The 19,641-nt window shown below is 34.2% G+C and overlaps 1 protein-coding gene across 1 annotated transcript; it reads right to left on the reverse strand.

Moving 5' to 3' along the window:
• Nucleotides 1-322: 322 nt before the first annotated feature.
• On the reverse strand, nucleotides 323-11,997 carry LOC120326031 (ribonuclease Oy-like). The gene is made up of 10 exons (XM_039392238.2): nucleotides 11,846-11,997; nucleotides 11,455-11,609; nucleotides 10,645-10,794; nucleotides 10,147-10,214; nucleotides 9,229-9,301; nucleotides 8,121-8,188; nucleotides 6,838-6,951; nucleotides 5,869-5,917; nucleotides 5,167-5,238; nucleotides 323-4,393 (listed from the first exon to the last, which is right to left on the reverse strand). The coding sequence occupies exons 2-10, from the start codon at nucleotides 11,482-11,484 to the stop codon at nucleotides 4,151-4,153; spliced, it is 867 nt and encodes a 288-aa protein (XP_039248172.2). The 5' UTR covers nucleotides 11,485-11,609; nucleotides 11,846-11,997; the 3' UTR covers nucleotides 323-4,150.
• Nucleotides 11,998-19,641: the final 7,644 nt, after the last annotated feature.

A 19,641-nucleotide genomic window follows, 5' to 3' on the forward strand; every position in this document is an offset into this window, starting at 1 on the left:
AAATATATTATGACATGAGCTGATTGAATATTTTCAGAAAAAATGAATATCAAACGCGATGAATGTGTCCTGAATAGAAGAAAATCAAACAAATACAGAATTGACAATTTCAACGAGAAATCATAAAAGAACTTTTTGTTAAGTCATGGATCATGAAAACAAAATAGGAGATTCATTCAGCGTTCGACCACAGTATATTATTAAGTTAAGCCCTGATAATTAACGGAAACAATTTTTGGTACGGATTTATTATGAAAAAAATATAAAGTAAAAAATCATTTAAAGATTCGATCTTTTTTTTATTTATCTAAGTTGCCATTATTTATCTAAGTTGCCACTATAGTGATGGATAGGAATTCATTATTGTTTGCTTTCAACAGAACAGCATTTATAGGATGAAATTTCTGTTAGTGCACGTTGTTTGAAAAATTCACAATCAGATGATCAATGGGGCAAAATTGAACGTGTGCTACGTGGTAAGAAATTAAGAAAACTAGACGGCAAGATCATTTCGCCGACTAATTTACAAATGAACTGACTAAAAAAACACAACTTTACCACTAATTTAAAAATGAATTATGTTAATCAGGACCGGGAGCGTGTTTAAAAATCAAATCGTTTATAAATATTCGGAGTATCATTCGTCATACAGCTCTAGTACAGTTAGAATGTTCTTCGATACAGTACATATTTGATAAAAAAGGAGGAACGACATACCAGAACTGAAGAAGGTAATTTGAGAACACCAAAGATCTATAATTATAAATTGATTAAGAAAAATGAAATTGATTTTGAAAAACTGAATTTCGAAAACTAAATGACACGATGCATAAAATCGAAATATAGTCATGGGCATGGAATATATATTGACAAAAAAACAACAACATTGAAAAATTAGATGGTATGTTTTCCAATTGTGGAAATCAGAAAGGACCCACGAAAGTGGTTCGCTATAGTCGCATTTAGTATCGAAAAATATCACAGTCCATGAAAAAAATAAAAAGGTTGAGTTACAATGTTCCAAATCATTGCCACTAATGGGAAACACCATTCAAAATTCGTCACAATTGGCGATGAATACCATTTTGTATTGTCTAAAACAGTGGTTCTTAAACTTTTTCGAGCGCGACCCAAATCTGAGTTTAATGAATACTCGCGACCCAATCCTAAATAACGCAAAATGTGTTTTTAATGTTAGTACAGTTTGACTCAAATACAGACAACTATTTATTAGAAACAGTCCATTGACTCAGTGAGATTGATGAAACTGAAATTTCATTTTCATTATATCTTCAATACACAGCTCTATTTTGCTTAACGCAATACGCAAGTTGTCACGGGTATCGAGGCGATTGCGAGCTTAGTTTTGATAAACGTCAGTGCCAAATATCCTCGCTCGCACAAGTGCCTTGTCGCGAATTGTAGCAGAAAAGGCGTCCGCTGTCGTCGCAAACACGACATCCTAGCTGGCCTTCGGTATCTCTCGCAATATACAACTTTTTACTCATCAAATGTGCACACACTGCTTCGTTCGCGGTAAATGGTGCCTCGAGATGAAGTCACATTTTCTCTAGATATTGAATAATCTAATGTCGAGAAGCGAGCTTTTTCATTTCGTCGTCTATTACAATTTACATTACCAAAAAGACACCCTTTTTTGATTATTTTAATCCACTAAGACGACATTCCACGCGGTCAACACAACGACAAGCGACGTGCATGGTTACCGATACCATAAAAATAATACACATGACTGGCATATCAGAATTGTGAATGAAATGAAATTTTATATTCCATTATTTTTAAATACCAGAGTTTAGAAGCTAAATTGAAACATTGGGAAAGCTGAAAATTCATCCTTCTCCTCTTAGATTGCCCTTGCATTGACGACCTTGTCGCGACCCATTTTTAAACCTTCCATACTTTAAGAACCACTGGTCTAAAATGACAAAGGTTTGAAATTTTGAAATATTAAAAGAAAATTCAAATAAACTATTTTGACAAGAAGGGCGTTCCGGTATTCGGGAGTTAAACATTATTCATAATCATTCATACAGTCAAAATAAAAACAGTGCGAACAATAGTGAAATTAAAAAATAATAATTTCATTTCAGCTTATGTACTGAAGTTAAATCGTTAATGTGTATGGTGTTATACTACTGATGCACAAAACGGCTTTGAACGATATAGTAAATTTTCTTCTTGATCTCTTTGAACAGACAATATAACATAAGCAATATATGGAATATTTTGAAATGACAATATGTAGAACACAGACACGGTGATGATAAATAGAATATGTCACAGTAGAAAATATTATTCAGACATACACAGGAAAAGTTAATAATATTTTTAACCAATAAGAAAGTGATAATCAAGTCAGGAACGAAATTAGTAATATGCAAAACGTAGCAACAAAGAGCAAAAATGTATTGCAAAATTTTTTTTTACATCTCATTAAAAAATATTATCGTAAGATTTCATGAAATCACAGAAAGAATATGTACTAAGAATGCCGATTGCCGACGAAAATCGAATTAATAAGTTAGCAACTGGACACACAACATTTTTCAATGTTATTTTGGTTGTTTACAATCTACATGTTATGTATGGTATGCTATTGAATTGCAATATTACAATTGAAAAATTTATCATCAAATTCATACTAAATAAAACACTCTAAAGTAATTATACAAGGTTAGAGGTAATTCTGATCGGTATTTCACAACTACATATACTTATATGGAAGATTGCATCTGTATAGTAAATATTATAGCGTTGTCTCCCTATGAGACCCGTGTTTGGAAAAATTGATTATTATAATTGATTATGTTGGTAAAACGGCTAAATTTCTGAATGAGGTATTCCAGAAATGTAGAAATATTAGTAGTATTAACGATGGATTGGAACATAACAGTCCCCAAATAAACAAAATCGAGATTCAGACAGACGACTATGCAACACAAGTCCTACATGGGTTATGTCAATATTGAGAAAACAACTTTGACCTTGACATAACTTACCACGTACGTTGATTTATACATACAACTGTCATGCTCAAAGATTTGGTTTATAGAAAAGTTATATTAATACCATTAGATAATACTGTTTTTATAAATTAGTGAATTCGAACTTAGAAAATTTTATAATGAAATCATAGTGACAAATGCTTAAGTAGCTATCATTTTAGTGCTCACTCAATCAATTAAGAACAGTGGTTCCCAAAATTGATTGACCGCGGGACAAAATTAGAAGTTGAAGGATATTCGCGGGGCGGGAGAGGGGAGCGCACGCAAGGGGTCGATAACGGTACCGGTACATAAATAATTAAGATACCGAAACTGAATTGTTACGAATCTACACGTGCTTAAACTGTGATAATGACGTAACAATTGGCGGTATTCACGGTAAAATACAAAAAAAAAACATAAAGTGTGAAACTATGTTACTCAAGTTCGGCGGGTCATATTAAATCGTTAGGCGGGCTGTAATTGGCCCCGCGGTTTGGGAGCCACTGATTTAGAAAGTTCGAAATTGTGTCACTAGATTTAGTGAGTGATGGATAATAACATTGTACGCCTGAATACAAGGATAATTTGTTCTGAGATATTAGTCTAAATTTAATTGTAACATTACAAGAAGCAATATGGTTTTGATAACATTAGGATGGATTATAAAGTAGCAATATTTTTGGGCGTCCATATTTTAGTACGTAGATATTATTGTGTATATACTAGAAACTATATATATAATGATAGTGAGAACGCACACAGTATCATGGCTGGCCAATCAAACATGAATATACTCCTAACTTCAATTCGAAAGCATTTATATTTACAGATTGCAACCCTGAAATATCTAAAGCGACAATGTCTAAATGAGATAGAGTTGTGGCAAAATTTTTTGATCGGGATATATTTGACACCAAAAAAAAAATGATCAAATCTACAGATTTTTACAGTGATATATGCAGAATTGATCAAGTCAGGATATTCAAAATCAAAATAAATTGACAAGACAGAATTCTTCGATACCAAAACATACAGCAATGCTAATACTTAAAGAAATGATTAGGAAAATGACAAACTAATATTCTCAAAACAAGCTACAAGATTCAATAACATTTTCTTTACAGATGGCTTCATAATTCTTAAGCAAGAGATGGCACAATGGGTAAGTACTTGATCGGTAGTTCATCTTTGCAGTCCATGAAATTCGGAAAGTACGGATACGGATCCCACACAGTGTTGCTTCTTTTAAGCCTCATAAACCTGGGATTTTCTTGAAAAGTAGATGGTGTTTCCAAATTGTATTTTGATTGATCACAGTCGATAGGAGAAAAAGATTTATCCAAGCATATTTCAATTTGTGCTATAATTTGTTCAGTTTTCGTCTGTTAAAGATGAAGGATTAAATTTTAATTTTTTTATTTAGTGGTATTTTAAATAAAAGGATAGTTGCTTATTTATATCAATCAAGAAAATCATTCCAGGCAAGTGACAATTAGAGTGAAGTGAACGTTTTGTGAATGGGAAATATTCGAAATTTTATTAGATTCTCAATTTTAAAATGTTATTCCACATAGTAATACATGTGAAACTGGTAGGAAGCAAATAATATAGTTCAGCCCTGGGCTGTAAAGGCATTTGGAATGTTGGCTGAACTATAAGTTTGCTTCTCAACAGTTACAGTCTTACTATGAATACGCCTGGTAGCAACTACTTAATTAAATATTGATGTTATTTAAATGAATTTTAAACGTTAATTAAACATAGCATATTTTACAAATATCCTGAATTTTATGAATATGACAGCACAGCCATTTGGTTGATGAAGATCAGACTCGCTGGTATTTCTTCTTAGACTCTCGAAACACGGTACGTTAAAAAATATGAAGCTTACAGTGGCAAGAATAACAATGTAATAGTGTTTCATATTTTTTTTAATCTGGCAAAGATGGCAACTGCATTTTCAAAGGACCAATAAAAAGCAAATTCTAATGAATTGTTCCAAGTCTAAACAAGGTAAACAAAAATATACATTTTTCGAATTTCATTCCCATACTGTGATGGGAATCTGACCCGTTCAAGTGATAAATCTTATATGCTTTCAAGGGCATTGATAAATAACAACATTTATAATAATAGTAATCCTATTTCTGCTTACCTTAGTTTCCATGCATAGTAGTCTTGTATGGGAATTTGTATTGGCTTTGATGACATTTCGTAACCTGTCAAGCTGAAATTAAAATACTGTTCTTAATATCTGTGCAGTAAGGAAACCACAAAATAGATTATCATGAATAGCTTGATTGTTCATGCAGTGCTGTTAACCCCTTGCTGCCTATGCGTAATGCTGGAATTTGAGAACTTGTCAAGCATGTGGGTGACGTCCAAGATTTCTGCATAGCTATACACACAATAAATGTTCATAAATTCGCTAAAATGGTATCTGCTTTAGGTTCATGGCCGTACTGTACCCCCTCTTATAGTTTCTTGTTAGACCTCAATATGCCCATACCGGTAGGGCTCCTTATAAAATCAAACATTTTATCAAGATTTTGTCTTGGGTTGATATGGTGCAACAGACATAAAATATATGCATTCAACAGAATTAATGGAAAATGTTTAAAAACAATACAATACAATATTAACATCAATTGCCTCAATGACAACCTTTCTCTTAACTTATTCTGGCAGAAGCACAGATGAATCAATACGATAATAGAGACAGATCAGTTTTGAAGACAAGTAGAGTGTTCAATTCCAAGTAACTATTGTTTTCTTTTATACAATTGTATGTCTTGTGTACAAAAACAGAAATAGCAGCTTGATATACATTATAACATGGAATGAAGTTGAACAATACCTTTATTGAAGTATTAAGAGATGGAATAATTCCTGCAGCTGCCAGCATTCTGTTGAAATTAAACAATAAATGATGAAATAACAAAGGTTTTACTTTCATTAAGTTCTAAACTTCAAAGCAACATGGACTGTATCATTGCAATAATTTTTTATGAATATTTGCTTAAGGCAAGATTGCAATGTTGCATTTTACAAATCGAACAAAACTCCATCACACAGTGAGCTCATTGATTCATACAAATGAATTATACATTTTGTTTGGGGAAGACTTCTGATGCCGAGCATTTGGAAAAACGTGAATATTTTTTTGAAGTATATACTGTGTATTAGATGCCAAATCTTTGTTGCATTGAACTTGCAGTTGCTTGGCATTGGGTTAGAATATTGAACATAGTATTCAAAAAAGTACTGAATGATTCAAAGATGAAGCTTTAAAAAAAAAAGTTTCAAGTTAAAGTCATCATGAGATATTCCATTGATAGTACAGTTGATACTAAATCACTAATGTAAGAATAGAAATTCGAAGAACTCTCAATTAATATTTCGCAGATTCGTTAAGAAAACAACATTTAGACATTGATATGTTTTACTTGACAAAATTCCCCATGGCAAGCAAAACAAAACGATGTTTTTGAATTATTCATTCCCCATGATGTGTAATCATTTCCCCCATGATGCGTATTCATTGCCTTCGCTGACACATTCGATAAATTCAGTTCTTGAACACATGGTAAAATACACTATAAAATCATATATATAAAGAATTCAGTGTAGTCACGCAGAGCGCAAACTCAAAGTATAAAACAAGAAAAGATATTGAAGTGTGATTCATTCAGACTGCATATACGCCTGTGTATATATAAACATATTAATTCGAAATTTTTCTGAAGGAATTTTCTCAAAGCAATGTCATGAATAAAAGAGACTGAAATTATGAAGAATCAAATGTAGAATTGAGTAAACAACTCACTTGCTCAGATCAAACTTTTGTCGCAAATTCAATCCGGCTTGGAAATATTTATGTTCAGAATCTAAGGAAGGAAGTGAGGTAGCACATGTCCCATGCTTGACCCATTCGTGTTTCCTGTGAAATAATAAAAATGTCTTGTTTATGTTCACTTCTCTATCTGATGCGCCGTTCAATTTCGATAGGCGTTCACATGGATAGGAATATACATGTTTTTTTTTCATGTTTCAGCTTGGTTAAATCTTTCATCCTTTTTGTCCGGTGTATTTATTACTGTAGGGCAAAGTCATAGACACATTTTTCTCCCATGCCTTTCCCGCTAAATTTCTTGGGTGGCCCAGCTAGACGGGCATAGTTGTTCATATTGCCCACCGACAAAAAATGTTGCCCAGCCCTGGATTAGAAAATTTGGTTTGAAATTTTACAGCAATGGTCTAATTTTAAATGCTTGATTTAATATAAAACTGTTTGGACATATTTTGAAGTTACAATATCCAAAAAGGAACCAGCTACTGTACCAGCCACTATGGATTTTGAAAGTAAAATATTGTTTTATGATTTAAATTTGCCATTTGTACACTGAAATAAAGATAATTCTTAATTCATAAAATAAGGCCTATTTTGTTATGATTTGCATACTAGAATATAGGTGGTAGAATCACAGCACAACAACGTCACCGGGTTCATAGAGTTTCATAATAAAATGAATAAACTAAAATATAGCAAAGTCATGCTAGATTCACACTTAATTAAAATATGAGCTGTAAACAAATTTTGTCATGCTATTATAATTCACTCTAGTTAACATAGTAAGGCTGTATGTATATGCATTCCTTGTCAGATAGATGACACATACATATTAGGATCGGGAATTAGCTGATTCATATAAATTACATACAAACATGTTTATGTGTGAATTTCACACCCTCAATTTTGCTGTATTTCCAAACCATATACTAATTATCAATCATCATTAAAAATGATTATTCCGGAAATTAAGTACCAGTAAGTTAAAATCTTGATATAAATTTTGTGACTGGTGCATTCAACAATTTTTAATGTTATCATACTTTATTTTTACTCTTCTACAAATACAATAAATGTGTTTTTCAAGGGTTAAAACTGAATTGCAAAAAATATGGAAATATTTGTTATAAACTTATAATATCAAGCAAACAAAGATTTTTGTTAGTTCCACTAAGCCACATATAAGCAATGATCCTATTCAGTATGCTTAAACCCAGAACCTTAAATCTGAGAAAACAACATAATTATGCAAGACTTACCAAAATGCTGATACTTTGTCACCGAGTATCAAATTAGGCCAGTGTATTTCTAAATCAGGTTGAATATCCTGAAAATATTTTGCATATAAGTTGTTGCAAAAAAATCGAAAAAAATTGGAAGTATGGGACCAACTGATGCTTGCAAGATTCATGTAGCTCGTGAGATTATTTATGATTCATGCTACCAACGTAAAAAAAATATCACACATATAAAAAAAAACAAAATGTTTATATGTAAATGCGTTCATAAAATGACATTGCCAATGGTGGTATTCCATTTAATGTAAGCATTGCTAATCAATACATTTGAGAAGTTTTGACTACTACAAAAATTCTATTTTCAGCATAGCTAGTAAGCTTCTTTCCGGTTCAGCATTGCCTGCCAGCTTATTAAACCCTATGTGATATGGTGGGCATGGGATGTCGACATAGCTATAAATACAAAGCTTTCAGTACTCCCATAGTATGTGTACCAGCCAGGTTAGCGTTAGGCCATAATTTTATTCTGATATTCCTATTTTAGTTTTATAACGAGTTCGGGGACTGTTTCCGTTAGCTAAGTGAATATACCCCCGGCCCATAGGCTCTCCTCCCTTTACACAACTTGATGTAAAGTAGGCGAATAAAATTAGTTATCTTCATATTGGTACACATACTTCTGGATCACCAAGCTTTTAACCACAAAGCCCTAGTGTTTATGAGAATTTTATAATAAAATCTGCCCTACCTAGTGCCTACTAATTTTCAAAGTTTGTGTAACCTGCTATACTGTGCTGGTCACCCACTCTTTGATTAAAAATAAAATGAATTTTTCGACTGATTGTGTAGGATACATGTAGGGGGAATGTGATACTCACCGCTCGGAATACACTTGCTGATTTATATTGAAACTTTAGACTTAGACCACTTATATAATCATTTCCTAAACCTTTGTTACTATTTTTGAAAGTGTAGTTGTCAACCTGTTTTGATTAAATTCAAAAGCTGTTGTCCTATTATGATCCTTGTTAAATATGATTTCACTGACTCCTATGAGTGTAACAGTGAGTAAAAATTCCAGTAGAAAATGCTAACCAAATAATTTGAACAAAATCATCATTTGACTGACCTTTATATCATTAGGAACAAATGGCCAAGAATCATTGCAATATGATGGATTTTTTCCTATATGTACATTTGGCCTGTAAAAAAAATATTAAAAGCTTTAAATAAGTTGATTAACAAAAATGATTTACCCGCCATTCAAAAACAGTCCAGATCTATGTCTGAAAATAACTAGAATTATTATCCTATCCTTGTTGAACATGCAATGACATGTGTTTGCTGCGATGGAGAAAACATTGTTTGGATTCGGAGTCACCATTTATCAAAGACCTCAAGTGAAATCACTTGAACTCGTACTCTAATATCAGCCAGTAAAACCTAACTCAGAGATTGACTAGTTTTTGAATTACCAAAGGCCTCGTATAAAATATAACAGATTGATATTTTATTTTGGAACTCCGCTATGGTTCATGGTATGAAAATACAATACACAAGATAAACACGCCAAAAATTCAGCAAAGTTGCCAAATCTCCAGGTTTAAAACACGTGACGTAACAGTACTACATGGAAAATCTTAGATTTGAGTCATATAATATAAATACTCATGAGATTTTAAGCTTATGCAAGCATTTTGAAAGCTATTTATGACAAATGGACCAAAGGTCACAAGTTGTTATTATCAATGAAATGCAATATGAAAATAAAAATGCTGCAAGAAGCATTATATTCATCATCATTTAGTCAGATTTGCTTTTGAATCAAGTCCATAAACAGCCTTGTCATTGTTCATGGTCATGCAGCCTAGAAGATTATAAGTTTTTGAATACTGGTCTTAAACTTTAAAAATAGGTCTGTTCATAGAACGAAGTGCGAGTTATCAAGCAATTTTACAAAAATAATTTAAGGGTAGTTGAAAGTTTGTAACAAAATTAGTTCTTATTTACTTCAAGCATCAATATTAGCAAAATGTTCTCCACTTACCATATACCATGGATTGTCCAGGACTTAACATTGTTAGGCATCACACATTTGCCATCTCCTATTGTTTCCTGGAAATACGAATTACAAAGTTATAACATTTGAATATTAGACAACATGGAATTTAGATAAGATTCCTTGCGGATGTAAATCCTTTTGAAATTTATTTGATGATTCAATATATCACATGAAAATTTGTGATATATATGAAGTCACATTATTTATTCATTTAAAAAAAAAAAATTTAAAATTTTAATTTTTTTTAAGTTTTTGTCCACTCTTATCCAGGTTGAATGAATTGAATGAATATGTGCTAGCTGCTAAAAAATTTTGACCATAACTCCAGCTCGACTTCACAACCCCAATCAAGAATGTTGCTCGAAAGAAACAATAGTTATTTTATTTATACTTTTGTGTAATCAATATATGAAAGTTTCAATTTGACATGATTGAATTCAGTTCATTCATTTCTATGAAAAAAATATTGATAAATAAACTTACATTTATTTCAATACAAGCAGATTGTGGCCAGATCTGGGTATATACAAGATAGTCCCATTTCACTTCATTCTTTTGCATAATTGTAAAAATACCGCCGAACCCAAGAACGAAAAGTACCCTGAGCAAAGTTTGCATGCATGTTCGTAAAGGCTGAAAAAGTGAACACAACATTGAAGGACACATTTACTTGCCACTCATAGCAATAACCATAACAAAATCTCAAATCTCAAACTTCAAATTTCAAAAATTAACAAATTCACTTTCCAATCTGCATGAATCTTTGCCACATTGCATTATGTATGCATAGACTATATGGATTCACCTCAAAAGCATAGCGGTAATCAAATTTTAAATTGCTTGGTAACAGATTCAGTACATTCATATATGTCTAGAAAGGCTAGGATATTGATTCTTGCAAACATATGAAAAAGGTAGGTTTCAGCCGACTCTAAACAATATAATCCGGAGGATTTGATGATATGCAAATCCTTTTTCCACATCTATGGAATACATTTCTAAATAAGAGAATTCTAATAATCTACACAATTCATCCAACATGCGTTAAATAACTCGGCACACTTCAGTCAGATGAAGGGTACAGAGAACAGTAGCTTCAAATCCAAAATTATATAGAAATACATATAACAGTCAGTAAATATCTATTTTGCAAGCTATAAAATGGGTGAATCAATCAGACAAATTTATTAAAGAGTTCGCTAATGACGATGTAAAACTGCAAACTGGTAACAATTGATTTTCGAATAGCACAATAGTCTCAAATATTCAATAGTTTTAAAAAATATTTTTTACCATTCTTCCACAAAATATTATCCAACGCATAGAAGATTCGGTCTCTTCTTTTGCTGAACTACTCAGCAACTGACAGCTGGAGAGAGTCAGATTATTTTCCGATAATCTTTCAATTTTTGTTCGCTAATATCTTGCTAACCAATTCAGTTCTTTGTCTGTAGAAAATAAGAATACCAAGATGAGCATAATCTAATGCCTAATGGTTTGAATTCCCCTTCCTCCTCTCCAGGTTGAGAGAAATTTTGAATCATACTCACGCTTTGAGAAACCAAATTTAAAAAACAATAGCTTTCTCTAATTTACTGTAAAAACCGCTTAATCCAGTAATCAAAAACGCTAAATTCAGATTCCAACAAATCAAAAATTTGAAAAAAAGAATATCAGCACTTACTGGACACAAGGTTAAGATGAGATTTCTCTGACCCTCTTCAGCTCCTTCTTTACCTTTTTGCTTAGATCCTTTCTGGCCACTACTTTTTCACCAATAAAGTCCATTGATAAACATAATTTTTAAAAAAAAAAAAGTTATACAAAAACATATAGTAAATTGAATTTTTATTCATCAATTCATAAGTCACAGAGTCTGGGTTATATAGTTAGACCGTAGACTGTGTTACACCAATCTGTCAATCCTGCAATCCTAAAATCATCAATTCTCAGATACCGGTACTGCAGTCTGGCAGTACGGTACTGTAGTATATGCCAGTATGCGGTAACGTTAACGTATAGGTGCTAGCCTACCATACTTAAACCTAAAATTTATAACAGTGAAAAACGATCGATAGTTTCCCATGTCTGAGTCTGCCAGGACAAAGAAGTCAAAAAACCAGACCAGTCCAAATTCTGCAAATGAATGACCCTTGGAATAAAAGTTGGATATATAAATTGGAATGATTGACATTTTAAAACACATCCCACGCGGAATGAAAGTTTATTTCATAAATTAAATTACAATTACATCAAATTTGAATCCAGCCATCACTGCATCAATAGAAACAGTTCTCTTTGTCAAAGTAGCATGCTGGGCCCTTTCTTTCTCTTATAGGTCATAGCACAAAATCTAATAGACTATATTCCTCCCTTTCTTCCCCCCATGAAACTATATTACTCTATTGCAGGGGTGGGCAATATACGGCTGCGGGCCGGACGAGATTTTGACCGGCCCGCTGACTGTACATCAGTACACTATGATATTACATTATTACAGTTTTAGTACCTACATTATGATAAATTCATTATGTGTTTTTTGGTCTCTATTTTTTTGTAGTTCAAACTTTACTTTAAACGCAAATTATAATTTTCTTTCTTGCATTAGCGAATAAATATGTCATTAAGATATTGAATACTATTCATGTTATAATCGGGCCCGCCGAAAAACTTCATTTTCCCACATCTGGCCCGCCGACTAGAGAAGTTGCCCATCCCTGCTCTATTGTGATCCTAATACAATTAGGGCAATCCATGACATGGAAACAATGCTTCTTTTTATAAAATATTAGCCTTAATTAAATATTACTTTTATACAGTTATTTTCTTCTGACAAAAATGCAATCATGACAGGCTTTGTTGAAATGCCTTTCTTTAAGATTATTTTTTCTTTAATTTTTACCACATTCGGCTTCAATTTTATAAATAAAACAAGAATACCTAAGAATTTGACACTTGAACTGAAGTATTGCAACAAAATCTGTATGATTCACATTTTTGCTGAAATAGATATATTCTATCAAAGACTCTACTAGCACTCTTGAGTAACGCATACCATATACAGATAGGGAGGCGGACAACTCGACTACACGGACAACTCACCAGAGACAACTCGACTACCTTGAGACCTGGTGAGTTATCCGTCTTTTCGCATTTTCTACGGTGGTGTTTTAGGTCTTTAGAAATGCGTTTTCGCTATTTTTAGTGCTCAAATGTTGAGAAAAATACATAAATATTCTCTAGAAAGCATTTTTATTTGTATAAGTGGCTTATTTTCTTCATGTTGTATGAATACAAATACAGTCTACAGACGAAATTGGAGTAACGTTAGCGAAGTTAGACTGTTGACTTATAGGACTGTGTTCGTTTAATTTTATGAACTTTATTGGTATTAAATGTTTTGAATGAGCACATTTGAATATATTAAAACCTTTATACTTCACAGTAACACTTAAATACTTATGAATGTGAGCTTAGTAGTCTGTGGTTGCAGTAGTCTAAAGTCGCCTACGGCAGTCGCCCGTCAACTCACCAGTCGAGCAAACGCTCTGCGACGTGACGTCATCGATGCTCGAGGTAAAGACAACTCGACTACCGAGCAACCTCACTAGTCGAGCAATCGCTCTGCGATATCGATGCTCGAGGAGAAGACATTGCTTTGCAAAACGCAGACTCAATAGTTGCATAGCATTTACTTAGTGCCGACTGATATTAGTTGTTAAGCCAACTCACCACGGCAAGGTTTCAGTCATAGAGTTGGAATTTCTTTTTGCAGAAGAAAACCAGGAACAGATAGGCACTGTCGCTGCGCCTGGCAAAAAAACTGGGCCGAAGAATGGATAAAAGATGTTTACTTTTTGTTACGATTAATGAATTTAATATGATATTTGAATACTGAACGTTATGGGGAAATTTAATGGATGGAAGGTTTTGTTTTCTTTTTCGTTACGAATATTGAATTTTATTTGAATACTAAACGTTATGAGAAATTTGCTGCGATACATACTTACTCTTTGCAATACTGCGGCCCGTAGATTCTTGAACACCTCCGAAGAAGAGAGTCCACAGATAACTCTCCTTCCTTAAACTGTTCCCAAACATGTTTCACCCTCTCGTTGATTTCCGCATACCTGCCGTTGACATGCCCCACAACATTCTCTTCCAAAATATCCACAACGACCGCCTCTATCCCTATACTTACCTCGTACATTGTTGAGATTAAACTGTGAAAAGGCATATTTTTCTGAGTTATACTGTTGAAATGGCGGTGCCAACCTTCCAGATGATTGTTAGTTTTTATTGGACACGTTTAGTGGCCATGACGATCGTTTCAAAATTTTGTTGTTATTGTTATTGGTCTCCGTCTCCATTTTTAAAAAAATCGCTTTTCTCTTCGAATACTGGACCAATTGCTTTGATATTTTCAGTGGTTAAAGATAAAATTTTTCTCCAGAAGGCTATAACTTTTTTTTTCTCGCTATGACGTCATCAAAATTATTGCCACTGTGTGGCGCTACGTGTCCATATTTGAGCATAGCTCTCTTGTTTCTACGTCGAATACTGACCTATCCTTGGGAGTCCGGACACTGTTGTATAACCATGTGTTTTGAAAATATTCGGCGAAGTTCTTGAGATCTTGAGTATGCATTTTTTCTTTCAGTGATTTGAACCTGGACGTGATAAACATAGCAGGTATATAGCACAGCGCCATGACATGCTTTATTAGGTCTCTTGTTCCAGCGTCCCTAAAACAAAATAAAACATGTTGAAACAAAAGAAGTGGAAGAAGTACAAAGACATGTATGAATATGGTTAACCACTCCATTGTTGTATAGGCGAGCCAAATTATTGTGGCGCACATTCTTCATGATGGCCTGAGTGAAGTGGAAAGAGCATCCCTGCTTTTCGACGTCCGGCCATACTGAAGAAAGTGCTTGTCACGTTGCGGCTTCGAAGTCCAGTACGAATCTCTTCACACGTGCACCGGAAAACGAAAGGGTGAGTAGGTTGTAATTACATTGAAGATGTGGACGTAGTCAATTTTCCTGCGCCGGGACATAAGGACAAAAACCAACGGAATTTGTTTCGAGCATTCGCCGCTCCTCCCAGGGGCGGATTAAGCCCCTTTGGTGCCCTAAGCACTGAAGACTTTAGCGCCCCCTCATGTGTAATTTAATTATAAAAACAATAAACCACATAAGTGTATTATCCATTAAAAATAATCACAGCCAACAGTAAATAAACAACTTTTACGAACATTTTTAGGTTTTTTAACTGTTGTATATAGCCGATATACATATATCGGCCGTTCACTGCCGATAATATATATGTGCAAACACGCAATATCGGGCCGATATATCGATTGAGCTCTAATCCTGAGGAAGTGTGACAATAAAGATTCATGCCTCCAGTCTCAACGTGAATCGAAATGCCAAAGGATACAAGTCACAACTGTAGTTTGAAATTTTACCGGTATCTAGTAGTCTACCTCAGAGTGGTTCAAGGGAGCTAGGTTGAAAGACCGCAAAAACTTTTGAGGAGGTCTCGCGGGCCGCAAGTCGGAGAAAACTCAAAAGTGATCAAAATATCGCGAGTTTACTTACTTTAAATTTATTAAACAACGAGAGTTTACCGTTCTAATCAGACTATTATTATGTTGCATGGTTGGGGTCCGTTTAAAGAAGATATATATATAAAGCCTTCAGGTATTTTAAATTTAATTCCCGAGAATTACCGCTGTATGTTGCGCATCTCGCGTTTAATGTCGCTTCAAATTATATTCTTTCGTGACAGATATTACCTGAAATCAAACCAGACACTGCGTGATGGGCAAGGAAATACATTTCCGCCGTGTTCTCTTATGTCACCTTTCTTGCAACACTCATTTTATTACGAATTGTTATATTGAGTAATTTAAAAACTTGCAGCGTGAGCAAGCTTAGTGACATCGTCAAATACCAACCAAGTCAGTCTAAGTTGGTTTTCGAGACCTAGCTAAAAAAAACTGGATTACGCGGCGTTATGTCGGCTTTGCGTTTCGTCACTACTGTCACATGGCCGACGCTTGTAAACAGAGGAGTGTTTTTACTAAAATAAAGGCACAAAACGTTAGAAAAAGGGTTTGAATTTCGGGATCCCAACCCCAGTTGAAATATCTAAAAAAAACTCAAAAACGTTACTCCATTAGATTCAAATATACGCTAAAATTGTTCTGTGAGCCGCACGGAATGTATCAGCATGACAGAGTTTGGACCACCCTGGTCTACCTTATCAAGAAACTCCCGACTTTGCTGACCAATATATCGTTGAAATGCGATCGTGGAACCGCCACATAGTGTAAATAGTTCATTGGTCCAATTGTTGAAGAGAATAGAAATTTTTTCAAAATAAAAATGCGGCAACAAGGTGAATACTAAAAAGAAAAAACAACAACAATTTAAGAAAACGACTCTCAAGGTCCATTTCGTGTCCAATAAATAAGTTTCAGTGTTTATTTTTAGTAAAGAAGGTTAATATGATACTTGAAGACAAAAAATAAGCGAACATGTTGAAGTTTGAGTCGCCTGGTGAACTCGTAATATTTTAATAAACACCGATAAACTATATAAAATTCTGCTCTAAAGTTTCTGTGGTGTCCCTCTTTGCTTGGTGCCCTAAGCACATGCTTATATTGTTTAGTGGTTATTCCGGCGCTGATTAGAGGTGATGTCACATTCAAATCGATTAAAGTATTCCTGGCGCCAAGAAGATCTTCCGCTGTTGGATATATGATGTTGGTTTATACACTCCGATCCATCGAATACCTGAAAAATTTGAAACTATGTTATAAATAGCGTTGCATTTCGAAAATAATTATCATAGCGAATATTGGTATGAACTAATCACGGCGCCACAATTCAGTTTTGAGACCTTATTTTACACACTTTGGAATTATTTCATTTTATATGATTATGGCATCATTTATTTTGTGCTGAAAAAGTACTATAGTTTTATTTCATTTAATGCGTTTGATGTTTTCTGAAGCGGTTACTTAATAAATAAGATCTTCGCCCAAGTTCCTAAACTTGCGGTTGTATGCAAAGTAAAAGTTAATTTGTTTCCTGCACTTGTTACACTTCAAAAATTACCTTCAAATTTATTACAATCAACAGTCAGGATAAATGTTGAATAATCTGATGCAAACACGATCAGCTGTGATAATAAGCACATAAATTAAACAAATGTTTGTGTTACAAGTGGTCACAGTCACAAGTAATTGTTTACTTACAGTATACAAATATTGAAGGGATTAGATCATAAACAAGAGAGCTATGCTCAAATATATAGACACGTTACGCTGAAATTCACTGTGGTACGGTACGGTAACTTACCAGCAGGCTTGACCACGGAACCTGTTCGTTGATCAAGTGATCGATGTATGTTTGCGGAATCGCCACATGGTGGCAAATTCTGATGAAGTCATAGCTCAAAATAAAAACGAATCTCATAAAGCTCACAGGAATATTTTAAATTAATAAAAGTAATAGCCTTCTAGAAAAAAATCCATCTTTAACTACTGAAAATTTCAACGCAATTGATCCAGTAACCAAAATGAAAAGCGACTTTTTAAAAACGTGTCAAAAAACAAGAACAGGAACAATAAGTACAACGACTATATTGCGGAAACTGGCTGTAATCCAATCACAATGTTGGGTTGCATTAAAAAGTACTTCTATTATAGCGTTACAATCCCAGTGTAACGAAATGCCTTTACATATTATACATTATAGAAAATGTCTACATTACAAATGCAGAAAGATTCCTAATGACAGCGAAATTACAGCACAATTATTCAAACAGTCGTGGGAAGAATATTTTTCTGGCAAACCGTCATTTGCAACGTTTATTATGAAAACAACCAACAGCTTTTTTACCGACTTCTCTGTTGCAAAAGATGACAATTTCAAGATTCCTCCCTGGATAATAAAGCCACCGCAAATTGATACATCGTTAACGATTTATGGTACAACATGTTCACCAACAATACTTCAAACGTCATTTCTTGACCATATACACGAAAACTATCGAGACTATGTACAAGTATTTACTGACGGTTCGAAAAATCCATTTGGCGTAGGTGCTGCATATTATGTGCCTCAAGCGAAAGTAGACAAAACACTGAAATTACATCATAAAAAGTTTTAATATTCCGTGGCGAAAAAAGTTTGGGAAGCGCTAGCTTAGGGTAGGGATGGTGGGAAGAAGCCGCCAGCAATCATCTGGTACTAAACTATCCGTAGTCAACTGCAGTGCACTGGCTGACATAGATACTAAACACATTAATATACGTCTATACCCTTACGCTGGATGACGAAATCTCAGGATTGTTCTTTATGGCCGTACATACCTGTATCATATTCGCTTTTTACCAAGAGGTCTATTGTAAAGACAAACTCAAAGTGCTTCATACAGAACTAGAGTCTCCGTTAACTATTAATTTACTCAAAATGACATTAATAAAATTTAAGAAGCAGCAAATACATCCGAGTTATTTAAATAGAGTAATTTCAAATCACTCATTAATATTAATCGGTAGGTAACAATTTGTTTTTGTTACGTTCTTATTTTGGGGCTCCGTAAATAACAGTCTACCTCTTCACGAGCTCCATAACACCAAATATGTGAATCAGTCGTTGTCGTCGGTATGCACTTGTCTTGAGCAGTCAATTACCGTATTTACTTCACATAGAACCGTGATTAATGCTGTTGCTGATGTTATGTCTCTGCCGTTTGGTTTGGGCGGAGAAATTACCTTTACTGTAGGGGTAGGCATCGAAACAACGTCACATTGTGACTCCACCTTTAAGGACATCGCCGACACGTTATTGTATGAAAACATTCTCGGCTGCGAAAGTCAATAAGCTAAGATTTGTACGTCAATTAGAGAATGCTTTGATATACGCTAAACACGCCGTTATTCTTTCATTGAGTGGAAGGAAGGTTACATTTTTGATGACATCCACGAGCAAGTTTACTCGACAAATATGAAAAGACAAATATAATGGAAATGCTGGATTCTTTGTACTAAGCTCCCGTCACTGATGTAAAAATGTGAGATCTGATATGAACGGTTCCATTACATTTGAACCCGTGTACATTTGAACCCACGACAATTGCACCTGCGTACTATTGCACTTATGGATTTTTTTTTGTTTTACGGTTATTTGAACCCATACTAACCCTAACCCATGGGTCTTAGCACCCGCGTATAGATTGAACCCGCGGATATACACATCGGTTCAAATGTACATGGTTCAATGTACGTGGGTTCAAATGTACGGTCACCGAGATAAACACCCCCGAAAATACTATGAACTAGGTATTATGCGATCAGAAAATGTATGAAGCAAATCCCAACCGTCATCTTCATTCTGCAACTTTGAGATCACGCGTTAGAAGCGTGGTCGGCACGTAACGGCAACCTGGAGTAATTAAAGTAAT

Source organism: Styela clava, chromosome 4, assembly GCF_964204865.1.
Source record: "Styela clava chromosome 4, kaStyClav1.hap1.2, whole genome shotgun sequence".
In the NCBI taxonomy this organism is placed as follows: Eukaryota; Metazoa; Chordata; class Ascidiacea; order Stolidobranchia; family Styelidae; genus Styela; species Styela clava.